Source organism: Anser cygnoides, chromosome 1 (assembly GCF_040182565.1).
Source record: "Anser cygnoides isolate HZ-2024a breed goose chromosome 1, Taihu_goose_T2T_genome, whole genome shotgun sequence".
Lineage (NCBI taxonomy): Eukaryota > Metazoa > Chordata > Aves > Anseriformes > Anatidae > Anser > Anser cygnoides.
In genome coordinates this window covers 193130919-193148593 of record NC_089873.1, presented here as the reverse complement: position 1 = coordinate 193148593, position 17675 = coordinate 193130919, and the positions used below count along the sequence as shown (strand labels likewise).

Sequence of the window (17675 nt, the reverse complement as noted above, 5' to 3'; positions counted from 1 at the left end):
CACTACGAGCTGGATCGCAGCTCGGTGCATTCCACTGCACTTTGTCACGCTTCCCTGACCGATACTATGCCAAAAATGACTAGCTTTAACAGTTCTCTGGTGAATAAAAGAGCTTTTGCAACTCTGAAACAGAGCTGAGTTTTTAATTCATGTTAAATCTGCTTTTCTGCTCTGAAGGAACATTTTTAATGGTGCCTGTAATTCCCTTTCTGGGCTTTTTTTCTGACTGCTGTGGTGACTTTTGTGAAGATAAAGGGAAAATTTGAGCTCGATGGTTTTTAAAAGCGTTAAACAGACCTCTAAAATACAACTGGAGGAAGTAAAAACATGAACTAGCGCAACACGAAGATGAAAAAGATTTCTATCGCATTCACATAAACCAAGAAATTGATGGCAGCAGGCCAGGCGGGACTCAGAAGACAGCTAGCGCCGAGAACAAAATCCAAAGTGCAGCTGGACTATCTAAACAAGCACAGAGCAACATTATCCAAGATTTGCACGTTGCCTGTTTATTTACTCAGTACCCAACCGAGCAGAAGTTTGTGGAATAATACAGCCTGCTCCTGCAAGCATCCCCTCCTCTCAGATACTCTGAGCGCCGACAGTTACAGGCACGATGCTCAGCTGCGTTTTCAAGACTATGCCCTGAGAAATTTTCCTTTTTAACCTGTTATTAAAAAAAACTTGCCCACTATTACTGAAAAAAGTGGATTATGAGAAAAACGTGAAACTAACCTAAGCACTCAACAGAGCAAGGCGTTCGTTATGTCGGTGCTCGGTGCCCCTCCCCAGTGGAGGAATACCAGTGGATTGCACCCAAAAAAGGGATCCCACTTCTCTCCAAGCCAGTTCGGTTTGCTCAGCACATCCAGATCTGCCGCTGGTTCCAGCCCATTTTTGGAACGGAGGGTTTCGCTCTCCAGCCCCATCTCCACGCGGAGCTGGAAACACGCCTGCCCCAATTGCTACTTGCGCATGGAAATAATAAGGCTATTTTTACATGAAAAGCAAATCCTTTATTTTCCCCAAAGCGAGAACAGCCACTGCAACAAGCACGGGAGCGAGATGTTTGGAATAGAGGAGGGAGTTACCCGCAATTACAAAAAGCAATTAAGCCTTGAGAGCTGAGCACGTGGGCAGGATGAGTGGTTAAGCCTGACTTTAGACAGCGAGCGCACAAAAAACCACCAAACAGAGGGAAATAGGGAGCAACCCGGAGCCTTTAAACCCAACGGGCTGGGCAGGCGGGGGAAGATGCCTCTGCCTCTCCCTGGCTCAGGCTGCTGGCCCCTCCACACCAAACACACAGCAGCTTCGGCCATGCGGACAGCTTGGGTGCTGAGAAACCAAAGGAGGACCTCAGCAGGCACAATCAGGATTTTCAGCCTTAAGAACTGCATCCAATTTTCAAGGCAGGTAGGTATTTCATCAGGATTAACACCCCTTCAGTTAAAACCAGTCTGCTACGGATGGCTGAGCCTGGTGCTAGCAGCCCTGTGACCCGATCGCCCTCCTCCCCATGAGCACCAAACATCGTGCTGCTCACCCAGCCAGGTCCTGCTTCTTATTTTTTAGCAGGGGCATCGTCCTTACTGTGCTTCCCCTCTGCTCTTGCTGGTGCCAGTCATCGCTCTCCTCCTCAGCAGTAAGAGCTCCTCTAGCCATTAGCTGCCACGGTCTCATAGTGTCAAAAAAGAAGTAAAAAAAAAAAGATAATAGGGATTAAGAATTAGTTCCACCAAGGCTCTTCTCAGACTGGGAAACCACAGAACTTTCCATGTGAAAGTGGAGAAACAATTCAGAACTGGGGTCTAGTGGCAAGGGTTCTCCCAAACTCACGACCTCAAGAACCTGTGTACGAGGAAGGTTGGTGGCACCTTGGCAGGCTGACTCGGGGTTTTGTCTCGTGGTGAGCCATGGTCCTGTTCCAAGGCTAGAGGACAGAGGAAAGGAACGAAATTTTATGCCCAGCTGGAAGCAACATAACTGGCCTCCCCTCGACATGGTGCTAATGCTCCAGCTGTAGCTGTTTGGCCCAGGCAGGCAGGGGACAACCGAGTTCACACTCGGCAAGCAGCGGCCTGCTCGGGGGCACAGCCGCTCCCCTCCATGAGGGGATGGAAAGAAAATGTCCCTTAATGGTATTCTTCTGTTTCTGTAAAGCACAAAGGGCTGCTAATTGCCCAAAATAGCACTCCTGGAGATGCTGAGCAGGCAGCAGGACGTTCTGACCTTCCCAGGAATCCAGAAGGCAGCGCTACCTCCGGCACCAGAGCTGTGCACAGCCTGTGTGCTGCGGCTCCGAGTGTCCTTCTCCTCCTGAAGGAGGTGGTCCAGGCCCAGGAGGTGACAGTGACACAGTGACAGTGACCCTGAGCTCCTGCAAATACAGAACAGGACCTGCAACAGCAGGTTCTCAACCTCCAGCTGCTCCTAACACTGACGTGCTGCATAAAGTTCCTGGAAAAGTGGAACCGATGGGTTACAGAAGGCTTTACAGCACCAAAGCAGCACTGAGAAATACTTTTTCTAGGCTGCTTTCATGTGGCTCAAAACCCTGAAGGTTCCCTTCTCAATAAACAGAGATGGGGGTGGAGGGGGGTGGAAACCAATGCAAAAGGGAATTCTTGTGGCTTGCTTTTGAGTTTGTTGGCATTCCCCTGTGAGGTCCTGCTTTTGTAGCATGGGGAACTGGCTCTCCGCGTGCCCTATAACAAACTGATGATTTTTGCCCACTTATAGATGTCTTCTGTGCTGCAGGTCTTAGAGTTGTGCTGCTGGGCACGGCACCATCATTGTTTCCCCACCATGTGCATGACTGCGACACCATAGACTTGTTTCGCTGGTTCTTCAGAGCACATCTTCAAGCAAGCACTTGATGTAGCAATGGCTAGAGTGCTTGAAAGAAAAGAATTCAGCCCTGCTCCAGCACCCAGGCAGCTGGTCGCTCCTGCTTCTGGACAGCAAACATCACACAGGCAATCAGGAGATCATCTGAAGGCACTGTGAAGAAAATGAGCTCTGCAACCCAAAAACAGGCTTCAGCCAGGTGGAATACACATTATTTAGTAGCTACGTGGCGCCAGGATAAAAACAGCTCAGTACAGACTGGACTGGTCTTCGCTCAGATTTATTAACTGCGACAAAGACTTATTTTAGTAAACCAAGATACCCTGCCTGTATTAGTACGCCCAAAGTTCCAGCCACATTAATTGATGGGATTACACACCATTATTAGGCTGACATCCGGCAGGAACAGAGAATGATTGGAGTAACTGTGTCTAGTTTAAGCATAGGCTATGACACCAAATGGAAGAGAAGATGCAGAAATGAAGACATGGGACATACTGTCACAGTCCAGTTGCATCTACAATTGTTTAAGATGTCACATAAAATCTTAAAAAAGTTGAAGTCTTCTTTTAGAGAAGAGTTTATTCCTAATACTTCAGAAGTATAAAAGTGTAATTAATTTGGTGTATCCAGAGGCATATGGGGAAGATTATGAGGGAGGTCTTGAATATTAGCTATTCAAACCAGTCGAGCAAAAACAATGCAGCAGAACAACCGGTAGAGGAAGGTACAGAATTGAACAGCCTTGAAGATATTTAGCATTTCACACAGTGGAAGAATAAAACCAAGAGAAGGAAGCTGCAGAGCAGCAGCAACAATGATCTGCACCCATACCTACATTTTTTTGTTCTGAAATCAGCAGATGTGCATCAATTCATAAACAGTGGATAAAAACCCAAACCTAGCCATATAAACACTTCCATAGCAGTAATTTTACACTGCTCTTTGTCCTAAAGTCCATCTATTTGAAGGGTAGGAACTTAACCATATTGTCACTTAGTACCAGTAGCCTTCTTTTTAGCATTTTATATGTGTAAGGAGTGATACACTATCTACGTGTTTCTGATGAAATGACTTATTTACAAATCATGCATTAAAAGAACAAAGGATATGGGTAACAGTTGCAAGATGCTCAGTCATTTAAGCAATCTACATTTAAATTTTGATGTTTTTCCACATGTTGCATTCATTCTTCTCTAAACGCATAGAGAATGACCCGTTGCAGCAACAATTTCATACATACACAGGCCAGTAACAACTAAAGGCAAGGCAGCACCTCCACAGGCTGTCCTGCCACAGCTGTTACCTGACTCAAAGTAACTGGTAGGCAGTGCTCTTCGGCTTCAGCCTTCTGAAGCACAACTGACCTAGAAATAATTTAGTAAAAACTATTTTCATATCCTCTCCTGTTCTCTCCTTCCTTTCCCTCCTGGGGAACTATTTTTAATTGCTTGGATTCAGTTAAAATGAAGAGTACAAGTTTCTAACCAGGGACAGTCCATCTCTTGCGCTGCAGGGAAGCAGCACACAGCCTCAAACATCAGTATCTTATTTAATCAGACTGAAAAAGAAACATTCAGAGCAGTGACAAATCCTACGGGTTAAGTTCTTTGTTAACAGCTGGTACCATGCAGACACTGCAGTTGTCATAATGCATATACAAACACATGCATCTCTTGGGTGAAATCTGATTTCTGCATACCAACTTGTATACGACAACAGTTTCTGATCAACTGCCAGTGACAATCTGGGTGGCAGGACAACATCATGGGAACTAAATCAGTTTTGCTGCACTGCAACCATAGCTGGGTGACCCCATCAAGACCACAGAATCATTAAGGTTGGAAAAGCCCTCCAAGATCATCTGGTCCAACCATCCCCCTACCACCAATGTCACCCACTAAACCATGTCCCTAAGCACCACGTCCAACCTTTCCTTGAACACCACCAGGGACGGTGACTCCACCACTTCATTGTCAACAGAACTACCTCGGCAGAGGCAAGGTGTATCAGGGAAGGCACCTCAGCTGCCGCGTAATGGGAAGTCAAAATATTCCAGGAGCATCAGTATTTTGGTGGCCAGCAGCTGATGTGTAGAAAGCACACCTAATGGGCGTACCCAATAAGTAAGAAAAACAGCAGCTGCCATCACCAAGTAAGCACAGCTTGAAGGTCCCTTTCCTCTCTCCTTATTACTTTAGGTAGCACCGCATATGTGCATTTGGAAGTCGCAGAGACAGCCAGCACCCAAGGAACAAGGGATATTTAGGCTGCAGCCGGATTTACGGAGTGTTATGGGGTGGCGAAGAGGCAGGCAGGGCACAGAGCTCACCACCGCGCCAGTCACTCAGCAGGAACTGAGCTCCGTGCCCAAGGGAGCACCACCAAGCTATGGTCTGCTGGAGAGCGATGCGACTGACCGTACGGCAAACCAGCTCTGCTGTGCCACGCAGCTCGCCCACCTTCAGAGCAGCAGCAGTGTGATTCTCAGCCCCTGCCTCCTGCGCACAGCCATACCGCTCACTGCTTGTCCTTCCAGCAGCGCCCTGGTAAGAATTTGGTCAGCATCTTGAGTATTGCAAGAAAATCAACATGCAGTTGTAACATACCATGTTTTCAGAAAGTGTAGAGTCACAGTAACTTCGTTCTGCCCTTGGGCAAGCATACCAAGATCAGGTAATTGTATTTTATAAACAAAATACAGGAAAAAAGTAGTTTAGTCCCTTTTAATGTACTAGATTATCTTATGCAACTGAATATGGCAACAGTATTACCATTTCTACACAGCATATCGATGAAATTTCCCCTTTAACTAAGAGTTAACCTAGTTTCAGTTCTGCTGATCAAATAACTTCAAAGTGTCTGCAAAATATTTTTCCTGTGGATACAGAAAAAAAAAGGGAGGGGGGAACAGGGCGAGGAGAATTGCAATTTTAAGTTGCTCTATGTATATTCAGCCGTGCTTTAGAAAAATACTCCATGCTACTGGCATATACCACATGAGAAGCAGCCAGAGACTTATTTGCTTTCCACTGATATTCAATTTGCAGCTTTAAAATAAACTTATTTAGTTTAGCAACTATCAAAAAAATAATTTAGTTGAGGGAGCTAGAATTAAATGAGTTTCCATAATGAACCCCTTAGCTTACCTCTAACAAGGATTGCAGCGTGCAAAGGCCTTTGCATTAGGCCTTCCTACTGGCATCCCTCTCCAAGTTTAAAATCTTCTTCCCGTTTTTATTTTTAAAAACACACGTGCAGAGATGCTATTTTTCAGGCTCAGAATAAGATCACACTGGTTACTCTCAGACGCTGAAAACGACAGCAGAGATTTCGGCTGAGAGTGGCAAAACCTGTGAAAGGAACAGTTACACCCTAATACTATTGTGATAGCAGCTTCCTGTTACACTAATGGCAACCTTTACTTTTGGCCACAAGGGCTTTTCTATTCAGAGACTGAGCTTAATGCTTATGCGGAATTTCTACTGACAGTGATGAAGCCATTTCCTTTTTTATTAAAAAGATTCATTGCTCGCCCTTTTCCTAGCAATTACATTTCCATAAATACAAGCTAACCCTGTACCCTGCTACAGCGATACAAAACTTTACTGTTCTACTCACCCCAAGCTTCTAGAATTATTATCTGACAGGAAGAATTAGTTCAGTTTAATATAACTCAGGATTCATACGGACCTACAGTTGAAATCTGGCATCTGATTCCTGTTCTGTCATTTCAAACAGCCCTACAAGGATGTCCCAATTTATTCGGTGTAGTTTGCCAAAGAAGAAAGGAGACCAGCAAGAATAAAGGGCAGAATTTAAAATTTTCTGCAGTCTTGTTCAGTGCCATGTTAGCGTCCAGCTGCCAAGAAACTACATTTCATCGCAAAAAGAAGCAATCACCTACTACTGCTAAAGAACACTTCTTCCACCATGAAAATTCAAGAGGAGAGACAAAATTCTTCATCTCCCTTCTGCAGGACTAAGTCACACTTGCACACGAGATCCACAGAGCACCTTTCCTAAATACATTGCAGGAACTGCCTTGTAACACTTAGAGGATTTAAGTATGTTCACTAAGGCAGGAGCATCAAGAAGTAACAGCAGTACGGGAAGGCTGGAGACAAGAGAAATGGTATAAGAGAGAGAAAAATGTCAGCAGGTATCAGCTCAAAAGCAATCCCTGCCTCCTGCTTTCAGCCCCTGGAAAGCCATGACTCACTTTTTTTCCCTGAAGCAGCTAAAAGCTGAAATTACTTGGGTAGCCAACTTCAGGCAAATGGATAGGAAAACACATCCCTTTACAGGCCTTGATGGAAGAATACTGCAAGATACCAGCAACTTCTCAGAAGTTAAAAAAAGAAATAGAAGAAAAATTAAAGGAGAAGGTTATGAAATGAGCTCTTGACATAGCTAGCAGAGAGAAGACAGAGGGAACAACCTACCTTCGAATGAGGGTAGTAAAAGAGCACACCAGAGACTACTGGCTTCAATTATGAAATCTACTTCAGCTGCTAAAATAAAATTCTCCCCCTGCATTCAGCAGTGAGTGCCCTCATTTAGAGGCCCTTTTTTTCCTCATAACCCAAAAACACTTACTCCTTCCTGGCCTGCAAAATACCTCGAGATGACTCTGTTGCCACCTTTGACACATGCCCCACAAAATAATCCAGGTAATCTTCTACTAGCTCATTCTTCAGTCATTTTTCATTAACAACTCAATCTCACCCAAAACATACAGAAGATGACTAAGGTGTTCATCCCAGAGGTTCTGGTATGTAACTGAACAAGCAGAGCTCTCACACAGGTAAAGTTCATCCAAGCAGGAGACAATTTTGCCATGGGACAGGCTAATGTTATTAAATTAATTCCCCCCATTTGCTCAGGACTATTACAAGATTTGCTGACCTTGAAGGCAGACTGTATTTCCTAGCCTTGCCCTCTTTAGGGAATATATGGCACAAGATACTTCACTACAAGCAGAACTCCAGGCAGGAACAGTCTGTAACACTGTACAAAACCAGAACATGGTGCTTTGTCTGCTTCCTCTCGTTGCTCCAAGGATTGGATAAAAAGACTCAAGTCATACTACTCGTTAACACGCTGCTGGATACCACATGGATTATATGAGAATATGTAGGACATAAAACCCCATATAGAAAAGAAAAACCAGAACACCAATTCCACGTGCGTAACAAGAATGCTTTCTGCTGGAGCTTCGTTTGCAACAGGAGAAGCACAAATATTTGTTCTAATGGAGATAAATGTTGCATTCCCCATCCCAAAAGTTTCCCCAAGTCAAGTGCAGTTCACAAAGCCAGGTGGAATCCTTGCCAAATGGGTTAAACAAGAAGGATGCAATCCCTGATAAGGAGACCAAAGGAATCCTGGAATGCGAGAAGAAAAAAAAACCACATACTTCTACAAGCTGAGTTCCAAGAATTTAATGTAACACAGACAACAAGATGGTCAGCTTGATATTCTTATATATTACAGTAGCCACAAACACCATTCCAGTTCCTTGAAAGACCCTGTAATTAGTGCCCAGAGGACAGAGCTTCCCCTTAGGAATGTGCTGATACTGGCACAGGTGGGGTGTACATGTTTTATTACAGAGTTATTTCAAAAAGCCTCTAGAAAAAGTGAAGCATGAGGACTTCCATGCCTCACGTTCTCACTGTCGTTCAGGGTGTAATGCTGCACGTTACTGGAGATATGCAGCCTATAAGAAAATCCTAAAACATCCTTGTTTGTTAAAAATAGCTGCCTGGAGATCTTCATCCAGAAAGCCCACCACCGCTCAGAGAAAGGGTTTGCTTGAGGAAAAGAAGAGACAAGTGTATAACGTGCCTCAGTTCATCTAGGACTGCTGCAGCCCACACGAAATCACAATGTCGGCGGCTGTTTGTGCTCGGAGGAAGTACAGTAAGTACAGTGCAGCCCATTCAGGTTGGTGGAATGCCGCGGATCACACACTCAATTGCATCTATTCATCAGGAAAACCCTGTGCACAGCAGCAGCTGCAGTTACCGCCACGCCCCACGCCCCATCCAGCTGCCCCAGGTGATCGCAGCGGTTCTGCAGCCCGCAGGACGGACGCCCCGCGCCCCGCTGCCTCCTTGTCACGCCGTCGAGGCCAAGGAGCTATATTTACTAAAGAACAGCGCATCAGCAGTGCTTTTGGCTTCCAGCTTTTGCAACAAATAAGTCAGGCCTTTTGCAGTCATGTTCGATGAGTTTCAAAACAATTTATGCCGCGCTAATTATTTTTGATTGAAACTCGCTAAATAATTACTGTTGAAAAGATGACTTCAGCAAACAACGGGCAAGTTGCTCCATTTGAGAACAACTATGACTAATTACGTGTGTGATTTTGTCTCTTTGTAATTAAAAAAGAAAGGGTGCCATTCGGGATCCTTTCAGGTCAGCAGCCAAGTCCCTGTTAAGTCTTTGGGGCCAGATGTCACCACAAAGTCACAAGCTACACAATGGCTGAAAATAAGGCTTCGTGAAGGCACACGGGCCACTTAAAAGGACACTTGTGGCTCCCTGATCAGTTTAACAGTCTGTCTGCACGTGTAACATCTCTGATGACTGTAAGTGAAAGACACAAGAGTTCTGTATTTACTTTGTGAATTACCCTGCATTTTATACCCTTGTTAAGTTTACCAGCCAGCCCGTAACCGATTTCCTGTCTGCGTGAGTCTTTCATAGAGAGCGAGGAAAGTAGTAAAACATTATGATGTTTCCTTTTTCTTTAATTAAGCCAATTTCAAATTGATCTTAATCCTTTCTCCCTCTGCACCTTCCCCTCCCAACAGGCACAACCCCGAGTCCTTGGGCAGAACGGGGAGCTATAAACCCTGCCTTCATGTTACCTGAGAGCATCTCTTGCAGTACACCCAGTGACTGCAGTTGGAAAGCTAACTGGAGGTATGCTAGGTGAGCAGGGCTCCTAAGAGTAACAAATTCAAGTATATTTTTCCCATTCCCTACAGTTTATACTCCTTCCTCCTTGCCACTGCTCCCCTCCACCCTTCCAGAAACCCAACAAACAAGCGGGTCCTGGCACGGCCCCCGCTGGCCCAGAGGGGACTAAAACCACCCTCAAAGGACCCGAGGTTGATCTGACTCTGTTCAGCCAGAGACCCGTTGGCTGCCTGCTGGACTGGAGATGTCCCCGCAGTAGGGATTTACAAGTTTCAGTTCACAAGCAGGGACGAGGGAGCTTGGGACGGCTGATGAATTTATTCCACATCATGCTCTGCAACAGCTCAGCAGCTAATTCAAAACAGCTCTGGCACCAGGAGGAAAGGAAGAATCTAGAGGCAGTAATCGAGCCTGTCACCCTACCCCACGCCATCCCCAGGGCCAGACCCCGTTCACACCAACTCAAGAAGCTCCATTCATTCATTCACAGCCCTCCAAGACAGCCAAGCTTCACACGGCCTGGACCCGCAGGAGGAAACAGAGCTCTTTTAGCCACCAGGCTCCAGTTTTGGAATCCCTGTCTGGACTCCAGCCAAATATGATCCTGCTTATGCTTCGGCTCAAACTCAAAGTACACCTGAGGGATGGCCCCACTAACTCCATTTCCAAGCAACAAGTCACAGCTAAGGAAGCAAGCTAAAGGCAAGGATGGAAGAATCACAGTCAGTGAGGAAAGATGGAAAAACGCAAAACCAAATTTAAGGAGGTTGCAGAAATCTCCACATCAGAACTGTGCTCGTTTTCTGTAAGATTTAATACCATTCTAGCAATATTCAAGGCAAAACAGCTAAAGATATTAAAAGTGTTACACGTACAGCGCATTACACCATGCTCAATAGCGAGACATTTTAGCAGGTGCTCAGGTATCTCTGTTTTATACATTGGCTTGACGTCTCCGCGCTGCAGTGTGCTCAACAAGCTTTCCAAGATTTCAGTCCAACAAGCTTGTTCTGTGTGTGAACGATTTGTCCTTGTAACCTACCAAATGTACATTTCCAATCCAGAATCCAGCTGTGCTCATTTAACCTTGGCTCATACGCACGGGGAGTGTTCTCATCCCAAACGGCTAGGGAAATTTAGAGGGTAGAGTTCTGAAAAACACTGCTTTCATGGCACGCTTAAGATGACAGAGAAAATCCTCAGTTCCACCAGCTGAATTATTCACCACAGCGGCTTGTTTCGCGGGGCGAGGAAGTGTTTAGGTGTACTGCCGCAGTTTTCACTGGATCTGCGATCTACTCTGGCTCTGATCATCTCCCATAGCATAAACTCTGGAACAGAAGCAGCCCTAATCAACGTCTGTATAGCTCCAAAGAAATGCTGCCTGTTTGTAATAATGCCTGATGTTAGCCTGGTTACACAGGCTCAGAATATGACCTACGAGAGTCAGACGCTGCCATGAATGAACAAAGGTTAAGTTTTGAAATCAAGGAAATACCACTGAAAGCACGCTGGGTTTAAGTCTCTCCAGTGTACATCTAGGACTGTGAACTGAAATACTTGAGCTTGACAAACAACTGCCATTCAGTCACGGGGGAAAAATGTTATTTCTACAACAACCAGAACCCAGACCAGAAACAGCACACTCACTCTCTCTCCAAAGAGAAATGCTGAACTGTTCCTGGACAGAGGTGAAAGTCAACACCAGAACTGGAAGTACTGGTATGTGCAGCTTAACCCCGAAAGCCCGTGTTCTGCACCAGGTGAATGGTTGCTGACTTGGTGCTGGAACATGTTCTCCATCCCAGAATGGCAAAACCAGGTATTTCTGTGCTGAGTCTCTTCTCTGAGACAGGGCTACCAGCCCCTGACAGAAGCAGAGAAGAAGAGACATCCAGCCAGTTCCACCTGCTTCTTGCAAACAGAAGGGAGATTCTCCAAAGACCATTTAGTGTCTCTGTCATTTCTTCCACTTGCTTCTGACAGTGAATGAGGTTTAGATGTGCTAGACAAAATCCCACCCTAACACTCGTACCTAGAACCTGTTACAGTACTGAGGACAAAAAAGAAAAAAGACAAGCTACCCTGTTAAGCCTTATGCATCAAGCTGAGAAGTCACAGAAATCCCACAGGTCACCATGGCCGTCTTTAAGGTGGATTTGCCCCCGTGTTAGGCATGCCTCTCAGCTGCAAGTTCACCTCCTACTGCAACAGGACTGCCAGAAGAGTCAGTGTGTTTCGTCAACCAGCACACCTGATAACCACCATCAAAACCCTTTCTTCAGCCCCAAGTATAACCTTGTTTTGACCAGAGCGACAATCCCCCCTCCCCAAACTCGTACGTACCTGATCACAACCTGCATTCACCAGCTCCTGGAGCATCTGCCGATTTACTTCAACAGCCGCTGTAGTGCCCGACTCATTCGCAAAGGGCAGCAAAGAATATCTGATTTCTCGTAGAGCTTTCTGGTAAGGTCCAAACTTGGGTGTCTGTCTCATCTGCTGCTGCCTTGCAGCATCCTTCCCTACTAAAAGCTTAGGGTCCAGAGAAGTTTCGCTGCCCGGTCCAATAGGCAGCCCCTGACCTGAAGATTTGGATGGTTGCTTTAAACCTTCTCGAATCTCTTGTAATCTTTGTCTGCTGTTTCCAGAGTATGTCGTAGCAGGAAAAGTCTTTGGCCTCATTGTTAATCCAGTTTTCTCTGAGCATAAATACAGATTTATTCTTAGTTTTTCAGTTACTTTAGTTCTAGGAAGTGGCGCTTGATGGTATCAATTTCTTGTAAACATAATCCTTCAAAGAGAAAAGAAAAAAGGCAAAATCCCGAAGAGATCTCTGCCAACGTTTTACTTCAGCTCACGATCTTCACGTTTCCTACAGAAAACGAAAATCCTTGGAATCATCATTTTGCAGACTGACAGTGTCTGAAACAAAATAAAATAGAAAGTACATGCAATTAAGTTGATATTGTAAATGCCTCTGAAGGGACAGCATGATGATTAATCAAGTGAAAGTGAATCAGTTTAACCTATTAAGCTGTCACAGCTGGATTCCCTTTAATTATTATCACTTTATCTGTTTTCAAGAATAGGATTTCAAAAGGCTTTCTCAACATAATCAAAGAAGCGTTTGTCTTTAAAGTTCTATTTTGAAAATAAATGAAAATAAAAACCTCAAAAACTACAAAGTTTAGGAATTTCATACACTACCTAACTGTGGCAAGATTCCCACCCAATTGCATAACCAAGTCCTGGACAAGCCTATCCGATTTCATAATTAGGGAAGAGTATGCTCATGAAACATTTCCCCCCCACACTTCAGATTTTGTTTGTTTTACACTAGCTGAGCTCAGTTTCAGACGTTTATGAAAAAGATTTATAATGGAAATATTGATGACTCTAACCATAGCAACTTCTAGGATTTCAATAACAAAGTGAGTAACAGAAAGACAAGATATTTTGCCACTCCACATGAATATCTTAGAGAAGTTTGAAGGTAAGAATTCTCCCCAGAACTGGAAAGAGGGGAGAAAAAGGGGGCGGGGGGTGTGACTGATATTTCCCTTAGCTGTGCCTAATAGGGAAGAAAGGGAAGACAAGGAGAAGGAGCTCTTCAGTAACAGCAGGAAAGCCAGAGCCAGCTCAGTTAAGATTAAAGCAGACAAAAGGCAAGGCTGAGATACAGCTGCACGCATCTCTTCTGATGTGCGGCAGAGGACAGCTACACAACCACACAGCAAAGCTGAGCTACTGCGTAGCGTGTGATATCCCTACAGCACGAAGATACAGAAAGAATCCTTTGTTTCCTGAGTCTTTGTGGCATCCTCACACAGTGGCATAGGTACCAAGGATGCATTTCAGAAGAGGATTAAGGAGATCGTTCATCAGAAGTGTCACATGCTACTGATGCTGCTTCCACAAGTTCACTTCTGCTGTTGCTGCTGCTAGCACTTGCAAAGTGACTCTACGCTGCTGCTCAAGCTGCTTTGTTGAAAAGGCTGGAATTCTGTTCAGGTGTTTTGAAACCTCAGACACAGAAGATGGTAAAACTCTGGATGTTATTGGTCACTCAGAAGACGACAACTCTCCCCTGCTGTTCCCTTCCCCCCGCTTTGAGAAGGGGGCTTCACTTCTGATCACTGCATTTTTGGCATCACTAAGAGCTTCTTCAGAAAGTATTTTCCACTATTTTTACACACTGACAATCAAACTCGACTGCAGCAACCATTCCTGTGCTAGCTACAGCATTCCCAACAAAATGCCCGTTTCCATACTTTTACCACCACTTCTCACAGACAAGCAAACAGCTTAACAGAGTGAAGGCGGAGGGTCTGGACACATTCACTGCTGAAGCCCATCATCACTTACTCACTAGCATTGGGTCTGCTGAGATGGGGTCAAGCTTTCCTCTAAAACCAAGCACTGAAAAAAGGAAAAGCAACAGCGAGGCCAGCCCCTGGACTCCTTTATGGTAGCTCACCACTTTGAAACACAGGCCCCCAATCTAATCACTTTAGATATTGTCCACGTTACGCTCCTAACTACACATGCCATGCACAGCTCTACTGGGAAGTTTCCATACAGCTTAACATCAGCCCTGTCCAGGACCACATCTCTGCTGACAGTGGCAGAGGTCTACACCGAAAGCTGAAGGATCAAACTGCCAGAGAACACACGAGGAGGGCACACACATGGGAACACCCATGTCAACTTCTTGCTAACGCTGAAACACCGAGCTGTCTAGAGGTTACCTGTCACGTACTAAAGATCTTGAGCACTAAGTATTGCCTGCAACCCTAACTCTCATACAGGTCTGGAAGTGACATAGACATCCACATTGGACAGGGTTTGTGACCTGTTTTAAAGAAAGAACAGCTTTGTCACATTTATATTTTGATATTTTTAAAACAAATCAGCTATTAGTCAAGGAGAGATCAAGTTTTCACTATTCTCAGTGAAGATAAAACCAACTGAAGGATCACAATGACAGAATTTTGTCTACTTAAAGAGTTCAGCAACAGACAGTACACAGCCTCAGTAATGTGTTTAAAAAAAAAGGATGGTATTGCAGCCTTTTAGGACTACATCATAACTAGCCAGTACTTAAAAGATACAGAGCAATTAACTGGTCTATGACTGTCCTTCCTCTTCTGACAGCAGCAGGCACCATATGGCTGGGTTTAGGAATCCGGGTTGTTCTTCCTCTTTTCAGACCCCGTGCCAATCCTCAGGCCTGGGACGTGCGGGAAGAGCTCGCGACCCCCCCCACCCTTTTCCCACAAAGGACTGCTTTCCCACTTACACACATGCTTCACATAAAGAACTTCGGTGACCTTTAGCCTAGGCTCGAGTCTAATAATGCTAGGTCAAGCCAGCTGGCAGCTTCTTCAGCTTACGTTCACAATACTGCTAAACCAGAAAGAAATGTTGATTGTTTAGACAGCATGAATGAGAACAGCAACAGCAGCAAGTACTGGAGCTAACTGTAAGCACACTTTATATCTTGCAGAAGTTTTTGTGTTTCTTTAAAAAAAAACATAAAACTAGATACGTAAGACAAGCCAAGAAAACAGAACATTAAGTTTTACAGATGATTTACAAAGAAAGACAAGATGCCTGCTTTTTAAGATCTTCCTGTGAATAAAAGGGCTGCATGTTTTAAAAGAAGCAGAGCGTGTAAGTATTTGACTGTTCATCTGCATTTGGCTAACTCCAAATCCTTCTAAAACTCACCTTGCCTACAGCATGTATATATCAGTAGCCTTCTTGCCATCACCAGAAATATTTTTCAGCTTCAATTCATTCTGACTAGATACTCCTAAGGTGTTTTCTATTCAAAATGTTATATATCTTGTGATGATTAGAAGCTTGTCCGTTACTCTTAAGATAGAATATTACAAATAAGAGTAGCATCACTTTAATTACATCACAGTAGAACAATTTTTGAATAACTGGCATCTTTTTTTCCCCTCATTTGAGAAATACCAATATCTGCTCTCGCAGCAACCACAGTGAATTTATATGCTGAGGTCTGTGCTCTCAGCAGCACTAAGCAGTCTCACCAACAGGCTGCACATGCTGGTGGCTCGGCAGGGCTGGGACACTGGCAAGAAACTACAGCTCAGATCTGTTTCAAGAGCAAAGTCCCGAAGCCTGAGCTGGTGAGCTGCTTCCGAGTGTGTAACTCTGCAGGCACCGCGGTGAGGAACTAGGGATGTCTGCTGAAGTAAGGAGTAAAGTTTTAAGAAACTGACACAACTGCTATCTCCCACTCAATTTACTGGCATAGCACTGGGTTTTTTTTGCTTGTGAATTCGTGGAAACACACGCTGGCCACTTTGCAGCGAAGGTCTGAGGCAGATCCAGGGAAGGGGGGTTCAGGAATTCCACCACAATACAAACCATGCTCCCCCTTTACAAGCAAAGGCATGCTGTAAGCAGCAAGGAGCACCGAAATGAGGACCTTCCCCAAAACCATTCCTTCATCACGTAACAAAACCACCCAGAAGTAACTCTGTGCAAGCCCTAAGCACCGTCCCAGTCCGGCACTGGGGGAAGCAGCTCACCTTCCCCATCCCCAGCAAACCAATCCACGGTAGGACCTGGACATTACGCACAACTTGTTGTTTTTTTTTTTTTCCTTCTTTTTTTTGCGTCACTCGGGCGAGCGCCTTGGGAAGGGCAGGGGACACACTTCAACCCAGGGGAGAGGCCGAAGGGCTGGATTTTGGCAGTGACCTTCAGCTGGCGGGCAGCAGCCGGAGCCCCGCTGCTTCGGCGGTGGGGCAGGGGGGCCTCAAACCCAGCCTGGACACCTCAAGCCCCCCTCTTGGAGCCCCAACCCCGTTGTTTTCGTGGGCAGAAAACTCCCCAAAAAATATTAAGACCGGGCTCCGGCCCGGGACAGCGGCCTCCTGTCACGGGGGGGTGGGACACAAAATGTCGGGCAGGCGGCGGGGCTGGCCCCGGGGGGAGGCTGAGGGGGGGGTGAGGGACATGGCAGCCGCCTCTACGACCCCCTCCCAAATATTTCCTCAGACGGGACACGGCACCTCCCGCCTCCTTTCGGCAGGGCGCTGCCAACTTTCTCCTCAGGGAACCGAAAGCAGAAAGAGGGGGGAAAAAGGGGAAAAAAAGAAGCGGAGGGGGGGGGGGGAGCACCCGAAGCCGGGTTAAGGTTAAAAAAAAAAAAAAAAAAAAAAAACAAACGTCACCCTTCGCTCCCTACCTCACCTCCTCGGGGTGCCCGGCGCCGCCTCCGGGCTCCGTCACGCAGCGGCTCGGCGGCGACGGGCGCCGCGTCCCCGAGGGCTCGGGGCGCTCTCCTCCATCTTCCCCCTCGGCCGGCCCGGGCGCCGAGTGCGGGGCGCAGCCGGGACATTCGCTGCATTGTTAGCATTCCTCGCCCGGCACGTGACCGCGCCGCCCGCGTCATCGCACCCCTCCCGCCACATACCAGCGGGGGGAGGCGCTTGGCGGCGGGAATGGCCGTTACGGCGCCCCGTGAGGGAAGGTTGTGTTTATAAGAACCGTGTGGCACTTCGGTCCTTTCCCCAAAATCTCGGTTTTACCTCACAAACAACTCCTCCTATCCCCCCGCTCCGCCGTTCTCCTCACAAACAAGTCGTCGTGTCCCCCCCCCCCTCCGCCATCTTCTTCCCCCCTCTCCTTCGCCCGACGGGCCCTCAACCGCCTCACGATACTTGCCCCCTCTCCTCCGCTCTTCCCCAACCGCCTCAAGATAAAGCCCCAAAGTGGTCTCGATGAGTGGTGTTATCCCGACCGCGATGGTGATAGCGATGGGAGCCCGGACCGCTGGCAGAGGGGCTTGAGGGTCGCTGAGGTGTGAGGAAAATGGCACTGCCTCAGCCTGTGGAGGTGGTTGGGGAAAGGTG

General features: G+C 46.3%; 1 protein-coding gene across 4 annotated transcripts in view; it reads right to left on the bottom strand.

Annotated features, from left to right (window-relative positions):
* The window catches only part of LATS2 (large tumor suppressor kinase 2), a 47084-nt gene extending 29878 nt beyond the window's left edge, over positions 1-17206 (bottom strand). The window contains exons 1-2 of one of the 4 annotated variants that reach the window (XM_048047027.2): positions 17009-17206; positions 12127-12705 (exon numbers count right to left, since the gene is read on the bottom strand). In XM_048047027.2, coding sequence (XP_047902984.1) covers positions 12127-12465 — 339 coding nt within the window. In that variant the 5' untranslated portion in view covers positions 12466-12705; positions 17009-17206. The remainder of the gene's footprint in view (positions 1-12126; positions 12706-17008) is intronic. The other 3 variants (XM_048047025.2, XM_048047029.2, XM_048047028.2) reach the window with 3 other exon arrangements.
* Positions 17207-17675: the final 469 nt, after the last annotated feature.